The sequence below is a fragment of the Trichosurus vulpecula genome, chromosome 1 (assembly GCF_011100635.1).
Source record: "Trichosurus vulpecula isolate mTriVul1 chromosome 1, mTriVul1.pri, whole genome shotgun sequence".
Classification (NCBI taxonomy): domain Eukaryota; kingdom Metazoa; phylum Chordata; class Mammalia; order Diprotodontia; family Phalangeridae; genus Trichosurus; species Trichosurus vulpecula.
Window position 1 is genome coordinate 7,497,800 of NC_050573.1, and position 21,816 is coordinate 7,519,615.

At 55.3% G+C, this 21,816-nt stretch overlaps 1 protein-coding gene across 1 annotated transcript in view; it reads left to right on the forward strand.

Moving 5' to 3' along the window:
- The first annotated feature begins 1,942 nt into the window (after positions 1-1,942).
- Positions 1,943-21,816, forward strand: part of PPIL2 (peptidylprolyl isomerase like 2) — a 33,124-nt gene continuing 13,250 nt past the window's right edge. Inside the window, exons 1-12 of the mRNA XM_036741748.1 lie at positions 1,943-2,126; positions 2,556-2,605; positions 4,700-4,745; positions 5,801-5,863; positions 6,843-6,894; positions 10,174-10,225; positions 10,915-11,006; positions 13,296-13,385; positions 14,134-14,209; positions 14,558-14,718; positions 15,965-16,040; positions 18,882-18,988. Of these exons, the coding sequence (XP_036597643.1) occupies positions 2,095-2,126; positions 2,556-2,605; positions 4,700-4,745; positions 5,801-5,863; positions 6,843-6,894; positions 10,174-10,225; positions 10,915-11,006; positions 13,296-13,385; positions 14,134-14,209; positions 14,558-14,718; positions 15,965-16,040; positions 18,882-18,988 (897 nt within the window). The 5' untranslated portion in view covers positions 1,943-2,094. The remainder of the gene's footprint in view (positions 2,127-2,555; positions 2,606-4,699; positions 4,746-5,800; positions 5,864-6,842; positions 6,895-10,173; positions 10,226-10,914; positions 11,007-13,295; positions 13,386-14,133; positions 14,210-14,557; positions 14,719-15,964; positions 16,041-18,881; positions 18,989-21,816) is intronic.

Sequence of the window (21,816 nt, forward strand, 5' to 3'; positions counted from 1 at the left end):
CCCTCTCCCTAACAGCCTTAGTGCTGTGGAGAGCCCCCACCTGCCCCCAGTCCCCCCAGGCTCAGAGCCTCACTCTCCCTCATCCTTCGCAGCCAATCAGGAGCCGAGTTCCCAACATTTCTGGTACACGCCCCCTCGCTGCCCCGCCCTGATGCAGGCCCTCATCGCTTCAGGCCAGCGAGGCTGCTGGGGGCTCTCCCCCCCAGCCCACGCCACCCCCCACCCCCACTCACCTGTCAAACTGCTCTTCCTGAAGCAGGTCTGACCGTGTCACCCTCCCCCACTCAATCAACCCTGGTGACACCCTCTCACCCCCAGGATCAAACAGAAGACCCCGTTGAAAGCTCTGCGTCCCCTCCCCACTCTGCTTCCTAGCTTCCTTGGCTTCCCTCAAGTCTCAGGTAAAATCGCACCTGACAGAAGCCCTTCCCAATTCTCTTCTGCCGGCCATCTCTAATTCATGCATATTTGTATGTCGCTTATTTATACATAGCAGCGCGCAAGTTGTCTTCCCCATTAGACACACACACGGATAGGGAAGAGGCTCACTCTGGGTTGTCCAGGGCACGGGGTTAAAGAGCATGCTGCCTCCTCTCCTACCCCATGCTGTCAATGAGACACAGTTATTGGGGGGGAGATGCCTTGCCATTTGTGTCCAGAGCCCCTGACTCCTGTCCCTGCTCCCATCACAGAACACTTCTGCCTCCTTTACTGCTCCCAGAATTAAGCACAGTCCTCCCCTCCCGCTGTTAAGGTGCCCTTTCTTTTGGGATTCCTTGGAACACTGGTTCACACGCCTTCGGACCCAGAGTGGGCCAAACATCAGGGGAAGGGAATGAGCCTTACAGGGATCCCCCGGGGTCCCTCACAATAAGAAGGTGTCATTGCAGCCCCAGAAATAGTACTAACCTTTCTTACACACTAGGGTTCAACCACAGATCCAGACTAGCCCATGGTCCTGACCCTAAACTCATCCCCAGAAGGGAAAGAGGCTGAGTCGGATCTCCATCTCCCTAGGCGTAAATGTCCTTATCTGTAAATCGAGGCAGCAGCTCTCAAAGTGTAGCCTGGGGGTCCCTGGGACCCTTTCAGGGGGTCCTTCCATGGTCAAAACTATTTTCTTATAACACTAAGCTGCTTTCATTTCTGTTCTGGTCAATAATCAACAGATACAACCCATATAAACAAAAACTTGGCCCCAGGAGGTGGGATGCTGTAACTCGGTGAGTGTGAAGAGGCTGGGCGGCAGGTAGAGCTGAGCTCAGCACGTTTGAGCCCGGAGGGCAGGTGGCGCCCCGGGTCACCCACACAGTAAGGCAGGGGGCGATGGCACCGGAGGAGTCTGCGGCTCTCTCCATTGTGCTGGCGCTAATCCGCGCGTCGCGCTCCCAGTCCGCGTCCGTGACTTCCTGAATGCTCCTTTGCCTTTCCCGTGCAGGGTCCCTTGATATATGGCTGTTGAACTGAATCGGATTGATCCGGCTGCCTAGGAACTGGGGTCTGGTGTGGACCAAAGTGTCTCCCTCTCTGGACGTCAGAACCTTCATTTATCAGATAAGGGGGCTGGAGATGAGCATCTGGGGTCGAATCCCTGCATTTGCCGCTGAGCATCTGTGTGTCTTGGACAAGCGTGCCTCAGTTTCCCCATCTGTAAAAATGAGGGGACTATACGAGATGGGCCCTGACGTCCAGGTCCCTGTAGTCCTATGAGCTATAAGGTCCTTCCCCGGAGCGAATCTCCAGATCGCAGGGGCAAGTTTCGGGGGTCCCAGGCTCTTCTGTCACTCTAGCGGTTCTCTGAACACCATACTCTTCATACGCGACCTCGCCTCGCTGACGTCACAGGCCATGGCTCTGCAGCCACTTCGCCCGAACCTTCCCCGCGCATGCTCCGCAGGCCTCTGGACTACATTTCCCGGCACACTGCGCACTTCCGGAGGACGCGCCGGAAGTTCTGGAGGCGTCCCGGAAGTGGGCTGCTGGGCAGCCGGCCTCCTGTCGGTGAGGGGCTGAGCGCAGGAGGAGCAGAGGGAGGCGCACTGGGAGCCTGGGCTGGGGGCGGACCCCGGCCCCGACCCCGACCCCGCCGCCGCCATGGGGAAGCGGCAGCACCAGAAAGATAAGATGTGAGGGCCCCCGAGCGCTCCGGAGGGGGCGGAGGGTGCCCTGAGATCCCCGGGCCGGGTCGGGGGGTGGAGGCCAGGCCAGGGCTCCGGGAAGGAGACCCCCGCCCAGCCCCCACATCTCGCAGACGGGGCAGCGAAGGATGGGCTCTGCCTGACGCAGGCCGTGGAGAAGCCCGGGTCGGAGGGTCAGCGCCCTGAGCCGGCCCCGGGGAGACCCGGCCTCGCCCGCCAGTTACCTTGTCTGTGAAATGGGGGCATAGGCCGGGCGTGGACTGGGGGTCGTCGGCCCCTCCCTCTCTGGCCTTGCTGTCCGTGCCCCTGGACTGCGAGCTCCGGAGCTGCGGCCATGCCGGGGCCGGAGGTCCAGAGCCCGGGCAGCTGGACATGGGCGTGGGGGGCTCGGCCTGACGCCCCGCTGTCTCTGTTTAGGTACATCACGTGCGCCGAGTACACCCACTTCTACGGGGGCAAGAAGCCGGGTGAGTGCCCGCGATGCCAGCGCCTGTCCGGGGTGGGGGGGTAGTTACCGTCCGGTGAGGCTGGGGTCCCTAGTCCCGGTGGGCTTTGGAGCCGTGTGTCTAGCTATGGGTCAGGCTAGAGGGGGTGCGGGGCAATAGAATGGCCCCCCCATCCTGTCCATCCCATCCTTACTCGAATGGCGCTTGTTCAGGGCTCTTTAGGGCATAGGTACTGTGTACCAGGCGCTCTGTTAGGATCCCGGAATACGGGCAGCTGCCCCCGGGGAGGAGGCTGGAGAGCAGGGGGTGGGGCACAGCCTGACCTGGCCCGGGGACCTCCTCAAATAGAGGTGGATGGAGCCCTCCAGTCTCTGGACAGGGGCCGAGGGTCCTTCCAGGTGGGCTCCAGGGTGCAGTTTTAGGCTGCACCACCTGTACCTGGAGCCATCCTGCCTCAGGCCTCTCTGGTGCATCTTCACACAGTTGCCTAAATAGTCCTTCTTGAGCTCTGATCTGATCGTGACACTCCCTCTTCAGTAAACTTCATTGGCTCCCTATCATCTCTGGGATCAAGGACAAACTCCTCTGTTTGGCTTGGAAAGCCCCTTGCAACCTGATCCTTGGCCACCTTTGCTGCCTCATCATCCATCATTTCCCTTCTGAAGCTCTGCTGGCCACTCAGACTGGCCTTTGTGTTGTTTAACCCATGTGATGGCTCATCTCCCACCTCCATGCCTTTGCACTGGCTGTCCCTGTTACTAGGTGCTCCTCCTTACACCTGCCTCAGAATCCCCTTCTTCAACAGGAAGCCTTTCCCTGATTCCCCAGCTGCTGGCCCCCTCCCACCCAAACCATCTTTATTTTGTATTTTTTCTGCCTGTGCTTTTAGACACACATACACACATATACACATGCACACACATATACATAGTTGGTGCTTAAATGCTTGCTGGGGACCAAGGTTGAAAGGTTAAGTCACTTGCTTGAGGTCCCATGAGTAGGAAGTGGCTACGGTAGGACTTGAAGCTGGGTCTCCTGGCCTCCCATGACCCTCCCTGACCCAGCCTTTGTCTAGATAGTCACCAGGGTGAGGCCTGGTCAGGGCAGGCCAGCTTCCATTTTGTTGGCTTCCTCAGTGCCCAGTAGAGTGCCTTGTATACAGTAGGTGCTTAATTCGTGTCTGTACATCCAGTTGCTCTCAGACTGAAGTCTAAAGAAGTATTCCAGATGTGGGCTGACAGGAACCACAGGTTGCGACCCATACATAGTTTAAGAAGCATTGAAGGGATGGAGAGTGGAAAAGTTTAAGAAGCCCTAGAGACCAACCCCCTCATTTTACAGATGTCCAGAGAGGGGGAGGGACTTGTCTGAGGTCATGTAGATGGCAAAGAGCAGGGCCAGGATTCCAGGGAGACCCTTGGACCCCAGATCCTTCTGGCTTGTATGGCTAGGGCCTTGTCATTGGAAGTGGTCAGGTGGAGTCTAGAATGGCTACTTGGATGTTGGGGAAAGACTGTCCTGCTTGGGCTGGCCGTTTGACAGACTGAGGCCTGAGGTTGGACCTGGGCCCAGGATTCTATGAAAGTCCAGCTGTGGGAGGCTGGAGGGGCTCACTGAGTGGGAGATGGAGCTCTTCTGTCTCTGTCTCTCTTTCTCTCTGTGTTTCTCTCTGTCTCTCCCCTTCTCTCCCTCTCTGTCTCTGTCTCTCTCCTCTTCCCTCTCTCTTTTTCCCCTCCCCTTCTCCTCCCCCTCTCCTCTGTCTCTCCCTCTCTCTTTCTCTCTCTATTCCTCTCTCTCCCTCCTCCCTCGCGCTCTCTCCCTCTCTCTCTGTCTCTCTTTCACTCTCTCTCCCCCTCTCCCCGCCCCGTCTCCCTCCTTCCTTCCCCCCTTCTCTCTTCCTTTCTCCTCTCCTTCTCCCCTCCCCCCCCCCCCCGTCTCCCTCCTTCGCTCCCTCCCCCCACCCCTCTCACTCTCACTCACTGGTCTCTTCCATTGAGGGCAGTAAAATTTTGGGGACATGTCCTGGTAGAAGCCCGCTAGGTGGGCTTTTGGTTCCAGAATTAAATTCTCTCCAGGACCAGTATATGATGCAGACTTCTCTTTCATTTCACACAGATCTCCCACAAGCAAATTTTCGTCGCTTACCTTTCGATCACTGCAGGTAAGACCTTCCCTGTGCTTGTGTTGGCTGCTGAATGAACCTGTTTGAGCTGCTTTCCACTCCAGGTCTCTCCACATAAGACCACAGTCCCAGCCACCAGATCCGTGATCACTCATTCAGCATGAGCGTTCCCAATACTCGGGGGTTCAGGGACAAATAAGACACAATCTGGGCCCTCGGGAGCTTAGAGGCTGCAGGGAGGGCAGATGGTAACACAGTGAATGGCCACAGGAAAAAGCACTTACTGAGAAAGTCCTGGTTCGGTGCCGGGTCCTGGGCTGACACAAAGGCAGAAGCAAGCCCGTCACTGCCCCCTGGAAGCTTTCCCATCCAGGGTGGCCTCCCATCCAGGGCAGGGGGGCTGGGGAGATCCCCAGGCTGCTAAGAGGAGCAGGAGGGCAGCCTGCTGACCTGCCATCTCTGGCAGCAAGGGTGGCAGGGGTCTCCTTAGACTTCCTAGAACAGGAGGTGGAAGGGTGATGCTGGGAAAGACATGAACAAAGAAAGAGAGGTGGCTTGGGGCCATGTGGAGGGCCTCGAATGCCAGACTGAGGAGATAATGAGGTGCTACTGAAGGGTTCTGAGTGGAGGAGTCCGCTGAGGAGTGCTGAGCCTTAGGAAGGTCTAGTCACATCTGCAGGATATGGGGGAGAAAGATCATCGGGGCAGAGACAGCAGTGGAGGGGAGAGGCCATGAAGGTCCCGGAGGAGATGGGGTAGGATCAGAGAGGCCTCCCATTCCTCCATGTTCACATGGGAAAGCTGAGGCCCAGGGAAGTTTCATGCCTTGAAGCCAGGTCCTGTGATTCCACAGCTCAGGTTGTGACCGTTTTGCTGGGCTGCGCCCCTGCTTGACTGCTGATTGGATGGACAGGGTGAGGGGAGAGGGAGCCTGGGGCTGGCCCGGGCGTGCAGTGATGCCATTGGCTGGCATCAGGAAGTGCAGAGGAGGAGCAGGTGTGGAGCGCTGCGGTGGGCACTGGGACGGCCGCCAGCCATTGGAGGGGCTTGCCGGCTCACCCCCCAACTGACCGAAATGTGTTTGTGTGTCCCAGCCTGTCGCTGCAGCCGTTTGAGTACCCGGTGTGCACTCCTGATGGAGTCGTCTTTGATTTGCTGTAAGTGTTTCTGTCTTGAGAACCTTGATGAGGCTTGTGACCTGGACTTGGTCATCTTGGCTGACTCCCCACCCTCTGGCCTCTGGTGTGGCAGCAGCCGCAGCTCAGCTTAGGTTTGGCCCCTGGGGGTTCCTGGTAGTGTTGGAGAGTCCTGCCCCCGTCCCCTTGGGGTTCCTTCGATGGAGCCAAGTGCCCAGACCTGGAAGGCACTTGGAAAGTCATTGAGGCCAAACCCCTCCCTTTTTAATTTAATCAAAAATCTAATGGGCTCCTTGGCAAACAAGATGAGCTGGCCCTAAATCAAACCATGAAACCTCAGTTGTTTTAAGTTTTGAGTAAGCCAAAAGAGGACAGCAGTGGGCAGCCACGTCACTCTGGACAGCTGGACTGGGATTTGGAACGAGACTTGGATGAGTCCAGGGCACCAGGTGATAACAGATTATTGGGACTGTTCTTGTCCTCAGCACCAGCGCCCTCCCCAGGCTTGCCCTGGTTCATGCCGGAGTGCCCCAGACTCTGGGCACCTCCCTGCTGGCATAGCCATGGCGCTTCCTAAATGCTTACGGACTGTCGCAATGCCAGGCTCCCCATTTCACAGCTGAAGAAACCGAGGCCTAGAGAGCTTGAGCCGATCTAATCTACAGAGCGCTAATCTCAGTCCCAACAGCCTGTGCCTCTCCTCTCTTGTGGACTGAGAGCATGGGGGCTGTCTGACACAGGAGGGGCTTCTGCAGTGACAGCCCCAGGAAGGAGTTTCAAGCAGGGAGCCATTCCAGAGTGTCCGAGTCACAGGACAGGCCACATTAGGTCATGAAGCTTCATCCGAGGAGAGACCAGCCCATTGGCCTGGGGAAAATGGGCATGGTGGCCAAAGAGAGGGCTCTGGTGCCCTGCTGTCTGAGAGGGACAGATGGGGTTGGGGGATGGACCCGAGAGCTGCTGCACTGAAGGGCTCTTCTTGTTCCTCTTGTCCCTTCAGGAATATTGTGCCTTGGATAAAGAAGTATGGGACCAACCCCAGCAGCGGAGAGGTAGGTGGGTGCCCATACTGACGGTGCTGACCTGGGGGGTCCTCCCAGCAAGGAGTCCTAGATTGTGTGTGCTTTGAGGCTTGCCAGGGCCAGCTGATGGGCCCAGGTCGGGGCTGAGGTGGGACTTGATTCCTCTCCCCTCCTGCAGACCCTCTCCAGCTTGTCCCTCACCAGGCCAGGGCCAAAGAAGTGTTCTTTCCTCTCCCTCCCCTCCTCTAACCCCGCCCCCCCCCAATGGTTACTGTAGACCAGGGGCAGGCCCCTGAGTGTTCTTGACCCTGCTGCTTGCCCACTGTGGGACCTGGTAAACCACAGGATTCGAGCCCATCAGGTCGGCAAGCAGGGACCTCAGAGGCCATCGAGTCAGCTACTCAGCTGAAGGAACCGAGGTCCAGAGAGGGCGGGTGATGGGCCTGAGGTCACACAAGAAGTCATTAGCAGAGGCAAGGTTCAAAGCCAGACTCGCTGACCCCAGTCCAGGCTCCTTTCCAATGTATCCCACAATCTTCTCCAGGCTCAGCATCCCTGTCTGTAAAGTGAGATAGGGCAGGATGCTCTGTAAGGCCCCTTCCAGCTTGGGCATACTGTGATCCTTTGAATCCCCTACATGTTTGGGCACGGCGTGGGCAGCCTAAAATAGGAAGGGGCTCCCGGCACAGAACAGGGGTCACTGCAGGCTTTGTGTCATCGAGCTCCTGCTGCCCCTCGTTGGAAGCCTGACAGGATGGAATGTGTTCCTGGCCCCAGCTTCCCCCTCCCTGCCTCTCACTCTTGATGTAGCTAGAGAAGAATTAATCACAAAAGTTGACTTTAATTACTAAATAGAAACCTCTGGGGAAATTAGTCCCTTCAAAAACCAGAAGTGTTTCTTTAGCTTCTGGGGAATTAATACATTTTAAGCTAAAATGGCCTTCTGGGTAGAGGGAGCTTTGGTGATGGAAATGACCCGGGCGAGAGTTTGAGCCCAATCCCTCTACAAACTGTGGCCCATGACCTCTCCTCAAGGCCTCTGTTTATCCACTGTAAAATGAGGGCCTTCCCAGCATTAATGCAGCCTGCTAGAGGAAGGGTCCTGAAAGATGGGCTGGTCTAGTCTAGGCTATGTGTACAGATAAGAAACCGAGATGAGAGCCCAGCACTGCGGACGAGCAGGGCTTTGGAGGCTGCCTGGACCAGGCCCCTCCTTTTGAGAAATGAGGAAACAGGCCTAGAGAGGCCCACAGTGAGTAAGCCTGTGAACCTGAGGCTTCTTGGCCCCAAACTTGCCAGAGCTGGGGAGCTCCCCAGCCATTTTTAATCAGCTTCAAAAGGCATAAAGATGGAAGCTGGATGGAATCAATGACCTGTGAATGGATGACCCGCCAGGCTTAGGGCCCATAATGATGTCTCACAGTGTATGTAACCATTTGGTGCTCTCCTCGATGTGGACAGGCCCTTTGTGGGTGCAGGTTGCAGCGCTGTCCCTTGGCTCCTCATGGGCAGTGGAGGCTCAGTCCTGCTGTGGGATCAGCCTGCCTTCTCCTCCATTCATGCTTGTGGACAATAGCCCCACACTGCTGCCCCAGGGAGATTGTCTTGACTACTGCTCAGTTGTCCAGGTGGCATGGTCCATGCATATGCAGTGAGGGGCTAGGAGGAATCATGATTTCCTCCTCCTCCTCGTCCATGGCCTTTGGGGGTTTGTAAAGCCCTTTGCGTGATCTCATGATGCCTCAGCACCCACTGAGGGCTTGTCTGCACCAGCATCATAGTCCCCTTTGGAAAGATAAGGAAATTGAGGTGAAGTTCCACGGCTGCTCAGTGTCAGGTGGGGGGATTTGAATTCAGGACCCTCTTTGCTCTAGGCCCAACTCTGCACCTGTCTTAGAGTCAGAAGCACCTACTATGTGCCCAGCACTGTGCTAATCTCTGGGGAGGCAAAGAAAGGAGCTCCCAGTCTGATGAAGAAGACGGTGTGTCAGTATGGCAGTATTGACACAATCTGGGAACAGAACATCAGGTTTTTCTGAGGCTGAGCACTGGTAGCTAGAGGGGAGGGGGCTCAGGAAAGGTTTCATGCAAGTGGTATTTGAGCTGGGCCTTGGAGGAGTCCAGGGCCCCAAGAGACTGGGAGGAGAAGGGAGAGTACTAGTGGGGCCAGGGGCACAGAGAGGGCAGATGGAGGCTCCCAGGGTAGCTAGCCTGTCATGGAGGCAGGGAAGGGCAGAGGGGCTCGAGATGCCCTTTGGCAGGGAAGAGGTTGGGGCTTGGGGTGGATTGAGTGAGGAAAGAGCAGGATAGGACCTGCAGTTTAGAAAGGTCACCGGGTTTAAAAAAATTGTTTAGTTAACAAATGTTTATTGTTTTCTCCCTCCCATCTCTGGGGGGAAAAATCAGACCAAAGTCGTCATCCTCGTAGCACATCTGACTGGTCGAGCATGCTATACATTGGCCGGCCCAGGCACTGGGGCTTCCTCCTGCCCTGTGATGGAGCTGTCGTCTCTCTCTCTGCCAGCAGAGGGCAGCGCCCTGTGCCTGGCCAGGCTGGAAAATGCAGTGGAAGTGGGGAAGGGCAGCAGGAACCTCGTCCTTAGCCACCACGCGGTGGCCACTGCTAAAAGGGTAGCCTAACGTGGCTTGGTGTGTCCACTTGGGCCGAGCTGCCAGTTAAGTAAGTGAGCATTAACAAAGCAGGCAGCTTGGGGAAGCAGTGGTCAGAGCCTCGGACACTTCCTTATTGTGTGACCCTGGGCAAGTCACTTTACGTCTGCCTCAGTTTCTTCACCTGTAAAATAGAGATAATAGCACCTGTCTCCCACTGTTGTCATGAGGATCAAATGAGGTAACAATTGTAAAATGCTTGACACAGTGCTAGGCACATTGGAGGGCTTACATTTTTTTTTTAAACACCTACCTCCTGTATGCTATGCATTACATAAGATGCTGGGGCTATCAAGACAAAAAGTGAAACAGTCCTTGGGGGACACAGTGTGTACATGGATAATCCCATTCAGAGTTTCTACTGAGTAACCAGAAAATAGACTGGCCTTGAGGAGTGCCCCAGGGAAAGGCCCTAGGAGGCTCCCAAAGGAGAGCATTCTGGGGGGCCTGAGTGGGGCACAGCCTTTGTAAAGGCTTGGAGGTGGGAGGTGGAGATGTAATGGCATGTGCCTGAAAGGGATTGTAGGGCAGAGGCCGGTACTTGGTGTTGTAGCTGAATCATCCTTTGTAATAAAAATTTGATAGAATTTGAAATTCAGTAACTTCTTTCATTTCAAATACCTTTGCTTGGTCTTTCAGAAGCTGGATGCCAAGTCCCTGATCAAACTGAACTTCACAAAGAATAGCGAAGGTGGGTGGCCGGCTTTCCGGATCATTCTGCTAGCCTGGTCAAGCATGCACTGTGCCCTAGGCACAGGAACCCTGCAGGGGAAGGAAGCATGGCCCCTGTGCTGGAGGAGAGCCCAGTCTGGGAGGAGAGAGAAGTCACGGACGGCACTGAGCACAGTTCAATTAGGACAAATCCCGGGGTGGCTTCAAACAGTGTGCTTGAGGTCTGGGAAGAGACGGCCTAGAAGGACCGTTTCATGGAAGAGCTGGGTCTGGGGAATAGCATAAGCAAGAGTGAGGAGGTGGGAGATTTGAGATGGGAAGTAGTGCCATCATAATGAGGCAGGAAAGACAGGTGGGAGCCAAGTCTGGGGCCTCAGAGGTCCAGTGAAAGAGCTGGTACTTTTTTTCCAGTGGGCAGTAGAGGCCTTTGAAAGTTTAGGAGTGATTGATCTGTTCCATAGGAAGAACTTCCTTTGGAGAAACGGTGTGAAGGGTGTGTGGGCAGGGAGAGGCAGGGAGGCCTGTTGGGAGGCTGTCTGAGGGAGGAGATGAGGCTGGCTTGGACAGTGGCCTCAGCCCCAGAGGGAGGCAGCCAGGCCCTCTGGGTTCCCGCTGGCCGCTTTAGGTGTTAGCCGGGGCGCCCCCTTTATGTACATTCTGTTAGAGACCATGGGGTGGCTCGTCCTGTTAACATGTGACTCTTTCTAGGTAAATACCACTGTCCAGTGCTGTTCACTGTCTTCACCAACAACTCCCACATTGTGGCGATCAAGTCAACCGGCAATGTGTACGCTTATGAGGTGGGTTTTCTGCCCCGGAATGTACCTCTTCTTGCCTTAGACTCAGACTGACCGCAGGATCTGCCCTCGTAGGCAGCTGGCTGCCCAGTGGGCAGAGTACCGGGCCTAGAGTCAGGAAGACCCTGTGTCCCCGGGCAAGTCACTTAACACTGTTTGCCTCACTCTCTTTAACTGCAGAATGGGACTCCTAATGGTGCCTGCCTCCCATGGTTGTGGTGGGGATCAAATGAGAGCATGTTTTTAAAGCACTTGACACAGTGCTGGGCACATGGGTGCTTAGTAAATGGCTATTTCCTTCCTAGGTGTGGCTGCCTCCAGCAGGCGCTGCTATATTGCTGTGGTCCTTGGAGGTTCCTGGGCAGGAATGATTTTTTTATACCAGTGGGGGGGGTGCTCAGAACCCACCTGCGTCGTGGTGTGGTGAAAGGGGGGCACAGAAGCCTGGGTTTGAGTTTCTCTTTTGCCCTCTCTAAGCCTCAGGGCCCTGTTTACTCTCCGGGGTTAGGAAAAAGTGCCGAGGCCCCATTCATTCAGGAGGGGATGTGACTTGTGTCACAGTCACACCTCAGGTAAGCTGTAGAGTTGTGGCCCTTGCAGCTCCTGCTCTGGGGCATCCTAGGGAACCCCTGCCCACCTCAGTGTACCCTTGGTGCATCTGCCTCCTGGAGCCATTCCATTATGAAGTCTGTGTCTTCTGGAGAAACCGTACAGATGTCCAGGATGGGCCATTGGTGCTTTTGGGCAGTTGCTTGAGTAAAGCAGCCACTTCCTGCTGCACAAGCCAGGATTTTTTCAGGAAGCCTGAGGCAGGGGCTGCTGTGGTCTTGGAGTAGTTATGTTCTGGGTGCTCCTTGTCCTCGATGGCTTATTCAGGCAGTAAACAGAGAGAGCACATTGTGGAGAACTCCTGGGAAGCCTTGGGCAAGCCGCCAGGATGGGCCAAGAGTGCATGGTTAGAAGGAATGCCCAGCCTGGAAAGACTTCTCTGAACTGATGCACAGTGAAGTGAGAAGAACCAGGACAGCATTGTAGGAAGGATGATGGTCAGCATGAGTGACTCAGCTCTTCTCAGCGCTACAGTGATCCAAGACAATTCCAAAGGATGAATGATGAAAAATGCCCTCTCTTTTTGGAGAGAGAATTGATATCAATTGAAGACAGACTGAAATGTGTTATTTTTCTCTCTTTCTTCCAGTTTTTCTTTTATTTGAGTCTTGTCCAAAATGGCTAATAGGGAAATTTTTTACATAATTGCACATGTATAACCTATGTCTGATTGCTTACTCTCTCAGAGAGGGGTTAGGGGAGAGAGGGATAGAATTTGGAACTCAAAACTTTAAATAAAAATGTTTAAAAAAAGTTGGGGAACGAAAGGAGGCGTGGAGAACCATGTTCAGATCTCCCCTGAGAGACACCTCCAGGCCTATTTGTTAGGGGACCCTCAGCTAGAGAGCTCCATGTGAAACTTCTGTCGTCTGGGCTGGGGGTCACATCATTCCAACATGATGCGTCTCTGTGACCTCCTCTTCAACGTGGTCCTTGCACTACCTGTCTGCCTCCCAGGATAATCATGAGGCTTGGGAACCACAGGGCGCACAATGGATGAGATGCAGGTGTACCATGGATGAGAGAGACACTGCAGATGAGACACATGCATCATGGATGTGTGCCGTGGAGGAGGCCTGGGCACAACATGGATGAGAGGGACACATGATATGGATGAGACATGTACATGACGGATGAGACTCATCCTCCATGTTTGAGGGAGGGAGACATCTCAGACAAGACACATGCATCGTGGATGTGCACTGTGGATGAGGCGTGGGCACAGTATGAATGAGAGACACACATGCCATGGATGAGACACTGGCACTGTGGATGCAGGGATGTGGGGATGCGCCGCCGATGAGACTCAACTCACAGCAGGTGTTGACTTGTCCCAGAACCCATCAGTTTAACCCCCTGGTGACGCTTTCTTTGGTCCCAGCAGTCTCTGGAGGCCTCTTCCTAAGGTGTGCGGGGGTTGGCGACATAGTTGTAGGTCGGTCTGTGTCACCCACTGTCCGCCTTCTGGGAGCTTAAGGTCTGCTGGGGGTGGGTGGGGGCCCAGGTGAAAAGAACGCAGATGGAGTGCTGAAGGGCCCGGCCCACACAGGAAGATCACTGCAAGGAGGCATCCTGGCAGGCCTCCTGGAGGAGCCAGGCCTCACAGAGCAGGAGGGCAGCATCTGGAAGTGATGGGGATGGATGGGCTCATGTGACCTTCCCTGATCTATGCCCTTGTCTCAGGCCGTAGAGCAGCTGAACATCAAAACCAAGAACTTCAAAGACCTGCTGACGGATGAGCCCTTTTCCCGCCAGGACATCCTGACGCTACAGGTAAGAGCCTCCCCTGGGGTGCCTCCCTCCCTCTGGTCAGGACAGGGCTGCAGAGCTTGAGCTGCCGGAGCCAGAAGGGATGGTGGAGATCATGTGTCCCAGCCCCTCCATCAGTTCAGAGGGAGGCCTAGCCAGTCACTGTCAGCTGGCCCCTGGCTCCTGGACAGGTTGTGTTGGAGGCTGGGGTGGGATGCTGGAGAGAGTGTGTGCGGCCTACTGCCTCTCTCTCCTGTGTTCCCTGTGCATTTCGTATGCCTGTCAGCCCCTCCCCCCTTGGCACGGCAGCTCTTCGAGGGTAGGGCCATTTCCTCTTCGGCTCTGGCATCCCTGGCAAGTGTTGATTGAATCATTGAAGGAGAAAGAGCTCTGGATTGGGAGTCAGGGCTGGCTTTTTGCTTCTTTCAGATCTTTGTGATCTGGGCTTTCGTTTCTTCCTCCCTGAATGCAGGGAGTGGGCTTGGTGATCTCTAAGCACAGCCCTACCAGGCCCATCATAGCCCCTCCCCGTCCCCCATGCGTGGGACTGGCAGAGATGGAGAACTGAAGAAATCGGGTCAGGCTGTGGGTGGGGGGAGGGGGACGGGACGACAACAGGGGGACATTAGAGGGCGTCCTGCATTTAACAAAGGAGGGCCCTGGAGGCCTTGGAGCTCACAGAGCCCCAGCCCTCAGAGGGGCATGAGGGCTCGGCCCACCCCCATCTCTTCCTCTGATCAGGCAGTCATGTTTCTCTTCTGTCTCCCTGCAGGATCCCACCAACCTGGACAAGTTTAATGTGGCCAATTTCTATCATGTTAAGAACAATCTAAGAGTCCTTGACCCCGGTATGTGAGGGTCCCCTGTCATGTCCCATCTTGGCCCCTTTTCTTTGGGGTTTGTTAGGTTCCCATCAACCCTGGGAGGTGAGTCGTGTAGAAGTCCTCATCCCGTTTTTACAGATGAGGCTTAGGGGGATTAAGCCAAGGTCGCACAGTGAGTGCTGGAGCTTGAACATGAACCCAGGCCTCCCCACTCAGAGGCTGGAGGTGTCTCCTTACATCATGTTGCCTTGTGGGTAGTGAGGTCCCTGTGTCTGGAGGTATTCAGGTGGTGAAAGCCCCAGAGGAGACGGCCCTTACAACAGAGACTGGGCCAGGGGAGGTGTCACTCAAGGACATTCTGCTGTTTTGTAGATGAAGAGAAAGCCCGGCAGGACCCGACATATTATCTGAAGAACACCAATGCTGAGACCCGGGAGACCCTGCAGGAGCTTTACAAAGACTTCAAAGGGGATGAGATCCTGGCCGCAACGATGAGGGCCCCGGTGAAGAAGAAGGTGGACAGGCTGAATGCGGTAAGGAGGGGGCTGGGACACTTCCAGAGGAAGGGTGCCCTCCCGTGTGATTGAAGAGGAAGCTGCCGAGGCTGGGTGGGGATGAGGTCCCACTTTTGGTCCATGGGGCAGCTGGCCCGGGTCTGACCATGGCCTGAGCCTTCCCAGGCCATTGGGTGCCTGGTGTCCTGCTCCTTTTTAAAATATGGAATAGCTTTCATCGCCCCCAAAGCCAGTTAAACGAACATTTACACCTGCACTTTCCACAAGGCCTCTGGAGGGACCTGTCTGCAGCAAGCCTGCTCCTTTTCTGGTCCCTCGTCCCAGCCTGAGGTCCCAGAATGTAGCTCCAGACCGGCCCTCTCCCCCGCTGTTATTCCTTTGTCTTGGTTCTTCACAGTCCTCATGGTTGTAATTTTTCTGGCAGCTGACACGCGTGAAGGTTGTTTCTGGCTTTTCTTCCTTCTAGATAATGTAACCCTGAATATTTGTGGACCCCTTGCCGGTGCTGCCTGATGGGGTCAGAGGGCATTATGGTTTTGTCAGCGCTCATGGCCCTTAGGTGTGGTGGGTGTCTGGGGCTCCGCCAGAGTGGGGTCCTGGCCGCTGCACTCATGTTCGCTGCCTTCACTAGGAAGGAGGCAGCCACAATTTCACGGTCCTCTGTGTTCCCCCCCTCCTGTCCACCGTTTCTCCCTCATCTCTGGGTGGGTTCCTTGAAGATGTTTGAAGTCACAGCAGGAAGGAGCTGGAGGGTCATTGAGGCTCACAAAGCTTTGCCTTAGATAGAGGTTTCCTGCTCTTCTTATTGTACAGAATTTTAACAAATGTTTGTCCAAACCATTGACCTTGTCCCCAGGTGATTCCCTCTCTTTGTTCAGACTTGGGCTTCCATCCATATTGATGAGCAAGCACAGGGTGCCCGGCCCCCTGTGGATCTCAGGATCTTGGTTGGGCCTTCCTGCCAAGCCCCTCCAGTAGCCTGGTAGCAGGGCAGAATCATGGAATTGACCTCAGATCATCTGGTTCTGCCTGCCCATTTTACAGATGGAGAGGCAGAGGCTCATTGAGAGGGAGGTGCTACCTTTTTCAGGTTCACGCAGCCAGCAAGCGCCAGGGCCAGGAATCCATTCCAGGTCTCCTGCTTCTGCCCCTGCAGAAAGTCCACAAAGCGCTTGTTGCTCTGAGGCCAGTGTCCAGCTTGCATTGGTCACATCGAGTTGTCAAGGTCTCTTGTTGACCCTGCCTTTGTTTCTCTTTTCTCCAGGCTCATTATTCCACTGGGAAGGTCAGCGCCTCCTTCACCTCCACAGCCATGGTGCCCGAAACAACCCATGAAGCAGGTGGGTGCTTCTGAATATGAACTCTGGGAGTAGGTCATGCTAAGGCCTCCCCAAAGCGCCACAGAGGCCTAGGGAGGGAGGGGGAGCAGGTACTTGGACACGGGCCCAGTGCCCAGCCCATAGTGGGTGCTGAGAAATGTTTATTGGTTGACTGGGGGGAGCTGGAGGAGGCCACACTCTGTCCTGTACCATTGGTCATGGGGACGTGGGCAGGCCAGAATGGTTTGGCATAAGAAAAGCTGCTGCCCATGAGATCTGTCCAGAAGCTGGCTGAGCTGCTCCCCAGTGACTTGTCCGGTCTAGGCCTGGTCCTGCTGTTAGGGGCACTTTGGACCAGCTGACTCCTTAGCGCCTGTGGCAGAATGGGCACCCATGGACGGTGGCAGGTCTCCAGCCTCCTGGGGCTCTTCCTGGCGATGCCTTGGGGCTGGGCCATTGGCATCTCTCTGTAGGCCTGTGGCTCCAGCCCCATGGTACCCTTGGCGTCTCACACTGAGCCCATTCTCTTCTCCTTCAGACTCTGGGCTGCCGCCTCCCCCACCCCTTCCTGTCCCTCCCCCTCCCCCTCCTCTCTTCCTCCTTTCTGTCCAGGGTCCTGAGGTCCTCTCCGTCCTCCTCATCCCCCATATCCAGTGACTTGATGATTTTCTCTCTGGAGGGGCTGAGGAGGATCATCCCTGCCTTCTGCAGCCCATCTGCTCTCCCCCTAGATGCCAGACTGTCCTTCCTAAAACTCCACTCTGGCTACCCTGACAGATCTAACACTCAGGGTCTTCACCACGCCTATGCACCCTCCATCTCTCATCTCTGTGCTGTGGCTCACGTGGTTCCTCCTGCTTAGCATGCTCTCTCTGTGCCTTCAGTGCACGGCTCAGGTGCCGCCTCCTGCTGGAGTCCTGGCTGGATGTCAGTCCTTTGTGCTCTCCCTCCCCTGATGTACTTCCTTCTCTGGATATGTTTTGTGTTTTCTTATCAGAGAACATGTGGGCTCAGCCCTTCTCTGACCCTGACCCTGGCTCTGTGGAGGACAGTATTGTTTTGGGGTTTTGCCTCCTTTGTATTCCCACCACCTGGCTTGGTGTTTGTGGCATTGAACAGACCTGGCCATCCCACCTCCCACTCCCAGGGTCTCCTTTTCCTCATCAGGACCTCTGTCACCAGGGGGAAGAAGCTTCCTTTTCCCTGGCCCTTCCTTCACTGGCTTCCTTTCAGCTCCTCCATGCTCTTCCTTCTCTCTGGGCACAGGCACTTAGAGAAAGTCTCATCCCTCGGGGAGCCCCTCTCCTGTTCCTGACCCTGTACCACTCCCGAGGGTCACACACAAGAAAATGAAAATGGAAGCCCAGACAAGGGACAGCAGTTGCCTAAGGTCATGCATCAGCAGAGTGGCAGACCCCTGAAAAGCTGCTGCCCTGAATCTCACTGTGCACCACTTGTCCCACATTCAGCATACCTAGATGTGGGTCTGCCAGAAACAGGCCTTTTTGATGTAGAACAGGGGAGGGGCCTGAAAACAGGGGATGTTGGGGCTGAGAGGAACCTTGTTCAAAGGAGATCCCAGAGCTGGGTGGGGCCTTAGAAGAGGGACTATCAGGGCTGGGAGGGGCCTGAGAACAGGGGTTGTCAGGGCTAGGAGGGGCCTTAGAACAGGGAATGTCAGGGCTGGGAGGGGCCTTAGAACAGGGGATGTCAGGGCTGGGAGGGGCCTTAGAACAGGGGATGTCAGGGCTGGGAGGGGCCTCAGAGATGATGCCTTGTTCTATTGTCCAGGAACTGAAGCCTAGAGATGGGCGCCCACTTTGCCCAGGCTACATGGAGCGCTTGGGCCATGTCTCCTGAGCCCCCATTATAGGGGCTTTCCAGCATTCCACCACACATACAGCCTGTGCCCCCAGGCCAAGCACGTGTCCATGTTTCTCATGCACACACACCCAGACATGCATCATGCATCATACCATTGATGGGTTATGCACATACACATGCACAGAGACATGTGTACACACTTGAATATACCCCCACAGACACACATACACAAGCATGCCCCAGTGCCTCTCCCTCCCCCTCTCCCTCCCCCCCATCTCAGGCGCTGAGCCCAGTATTTCCTTGGCTCTGTTGCTGCTGCTTAGCAGAAGAGGCAGCTGAGGCGAGGGGGGCAGGGTGGGCCATCTTTTGGCAGAAGGCCGGCCTTGCTTCTCAGTACTCTCTGTGAATGGTTAGGATCACCCATATGTGGCTGGGGCCCCTCAGTGGAGCCTGACCCCTTCACTGTCAGACTTTTAGCTGGGCTGAGAATGGCCTGGATGGCCTTAGGAGGGAAGGCATGGGCTCCCCTTTGCTGGTCCACCCCTGTTTGTTCAGGCTATTACCTCAGATTTCTCCCTGGTGACGTGAGCTCTTCCACCTCAGACGTCCTGGGCCCTTCTAACAGAAGTGTGTTGTGGCACACCTGGCTCTTCTGTCTTGTGTGATCCCATTTGTACATTAGTTGATGGGACTGGAGTTAATGGAGGAGCAAAGACATTTAGGCTGGGGAGACAAGACCAGGCCATCTGAGGAGCTCTGATGGGGAGGAGAAATGGATAGTGCCAGGAGCAGGGGAGGGAATTAGAGGAAGGCAGGGTTAGGTCTGCTTGGTAGGTATGCCCCCACCTTGGCTCCCTTGTTGGGAGGGGATTCCTTGGGGCAGGGTAGATGTTAACTCTAGGGCTCTGTGGTCTGGGATTGGAGGAGATGCATTTCCTCCATCCTGGGCCTTGGGGCCTGTTTTGGGCTGCTCGTGGTATACAGAGTGGCCCAGACATATCCTTGGCAAACCCTAATTGGGCCTTTTCCTTGAGACAGCTGCCATCGATGATGATGTTGTCCGGTATCGGTTTGTGAAGAAGAAGGGTTATGTCCGGCTACACACCAACAAAGGGGACCTCAACCTGGAGCTGCACTGTGACATGGTAGGTGTGCCAGCCTTCCCTCTGTGCCTGGGGGCAGCCACAGCCCTGGTATCTGAGCTGGGGGAGAGCAGGCTCCTCGATGGGAGCCAACAGCTACAGAATCTCCAGGGAGGTTTTCTGGCTGCCATATTTTAGGAGAGACCTAGATAAGCTGGAAGAGATTCAGAATGCCAGGATGCCAGTGGCCGCCTAAAAATGCTTGCCTAGGGGGGCAGCTAGGAGGTGCAGTGCGTAGAGCACCGGCCCCGGAGTCAGGAGAACCTGAGTTCAAATGCGGCCTCAGACACTTCACACACTATGTGACCTTGGGCAAGTCACTTAATCTCAATTGCCCTGCCTTCCCCCCTCCAAAAAAATGCTTGCCTAGGACGGACCTTTGAGCTCCAGGTCTGTCTTGATGAGAGCAGAAGTAAGTGGGCCTGTCATGCCTGGACTCTGCACTGGTCAGATCTAGGCTGTTTGGGTGTACATGGCAGGGGCAGGGAGCTTGCTGGCCAATAGGTGGGGGCAGATGTGCTCAGTGCCCAGGCCTCCCGTAGAAGCCTGGCTTCAGCATGTCCTTCACTGGACCTCTGGCTGAGCTCTGGATTGCCACAACCTCAGCCTGTGTGAAAAAGAGACCAACCCTGGCTTTTCCTGATCGGAGGATATTGGAGTGATTTGGTGGTGGCTCTCACAGGAAACCTAGAGACCAGAGGCCTGGGGCAGTGGGGCCTGAGCCCCATCTCCTGAGACCTGGGCTCTGAGGGCTCTTTCTGCTCCATTTCTGGAGTCCCCATGCCAGCCTCCAGGACCGGGCCCCAAAGAGCCAGGCTTCCTCTTTGTCTTTCCCTACTGGCTCCACATGGGCCCCATGGTGCATCTGGTATGACCTCCCCTGCTCACACTCCCAGAGAGGGCATGCCCCACCACCTTGTGGCTATCTTTGGTATATGCCTGGTGGCTCTTTCTGCTGTCCCTCTGCCACCTCCCCAGCTCTGGCCCTCATTCTCCCCTCAGAAGCCCAGCGGCAGGTTTGCCCCACTTTGGGTGAGATAGGAAGCCCCAATTTCCAAAGCCCTTTTCTCTCCACCATTCTGTGAGACAGGTGTAGTCTTTCTGTCTCCATTTTCCGAGATGAGGAGGTGGAAGCAGAGAAAGAAGTGCCTTCCCTGAGGCCGTCCTGGCAGTGAGTGAGAGGCCAGGCCCAGGCTCAGGCCTGAACCAGGCCTGCTACGGCTCCTGCTCAAGCACACTGGGAGCTTGTCTGTATTCTCTGTATTCACAGATGGCCCTGGACAAAGCCTTTCCAAAGTCACTTGGCCTTGTAAGGATCGCCATGAAGAGGTGGCTTTTTTTTTTTGTTTAAATCTTTTTTTTCCAATGAGCTAAAGTCTGTTTTCTCTGCCTTCTCACTCTGCCCATCTGGTCCCTATAAGCATAGCCAACCCAAGCAAAGTCCTCCATGAGTCACGTCCACGTCTGAGCATCCCGTCCCCTGCCTCTCTGTCAGGAGGTGGTAATAGGCTTCATCTTGGGGCCTCTGGCATCGTGGGTGCTCATTGCCATCATCAGAGCTTTTTTACAGTGTGGTTGTTATGTAAATCGTCCTGCTCTTGGTTCTGCTCATTTCACTGCCTCAGTTCATACGAGTCTTCCTAGGTTTCTCTGAAACCGTTCCTTTGGTCTTTTCTTGAGGCACAAGAGTTCTCTGTTCTCTTCCCATATTGTACTTTGAGTCATGCCCCAGTTGATGGGCACCCTCTACTTTCTAGTTCTTTGCCCCCACAAAACTTCTGTACCTGTGGGTCCTTTCCTCTCTCCTGGGTCTCTCTGGGGTCTTGGGCCTAGTAGGTGTCTCTGGGTCCGAGGGCGTGACAGGTCCAAGATGTTTGGGGCACAACTCCCTGTGCCTGACCAGAACAACTGTAGAGGAGGGGCCTTTTCCACCTGGGGGAGCAGCTGGCCCGATGTTCTCTCCCCTTTGTTTCCTGACGTTGTCTCCTGCTGACTTGCCCTCTGTTCTCCCAGACTTCTTACTCAGTAAGCCGCAGGATGGTAGGCTGAGGACAGAGCTTAGACCCCTTTCCTGGACAGACACTGAGCCTGAGGCCTGGAACGTGTGGGGAGCCAAGGCAGGCCTCCCAGTGGGCACCTCCTGGCTGACAGCCCTGGGCTCTTGGTGCCATCCCTGCTGCTGAGGACAGAGGGTACAGCTGTGGTGTACATTTGAGGGGCAGAACTTTGAGATCTGATCCCACCAGGCCTCTTTGAAGCCTTCGTTGAGTAGTTCCTCAGCGTGATGGGAGTGGTTTCTTCCTCACCTGCCTCCTGTCTTACATACTTTTCATACTTTTAGCTGGCAAACATTAATCAGAGTGCATGTTTCATCCCTCTTACTAAACTATAAACTCCTGGTGGGCTGGGGGACTTTAAAAGGGGCTTTAGGAAAACAGCCTCGGCCTTTGTGTTGGCCATCAGGGCTCGCAGCTTGGCCTTGTCTGTGTGGACTGAAGGTTCCTAAGTGAGATAAAGAAGAGATTTGTCCTGCCTGCCTTGGGTCTCTTCAGCGGAGTGCCCTCCTGGCAAGGAGGGGGATGGGGCCACCATCTGGTGATGATGTCATGCTACCAGATACAGATGGATGGAGGAGGTGCTTCTGCTATTCCTGTCTTGTCTATCCTTGTAACAGGATGGAGAAACCCTCCACTCACCCTAAGACTGGCACACATCTCTCCAGGGCAGTGGGGAGGAGGAATAGGAGCCTTCCCTGAGTTATGTGGGAAGAGATTGAAGGGCCAGGCACCAGGATTCTCCTCAGTGACTGCAGGGCTACAAATGGAGTGAAA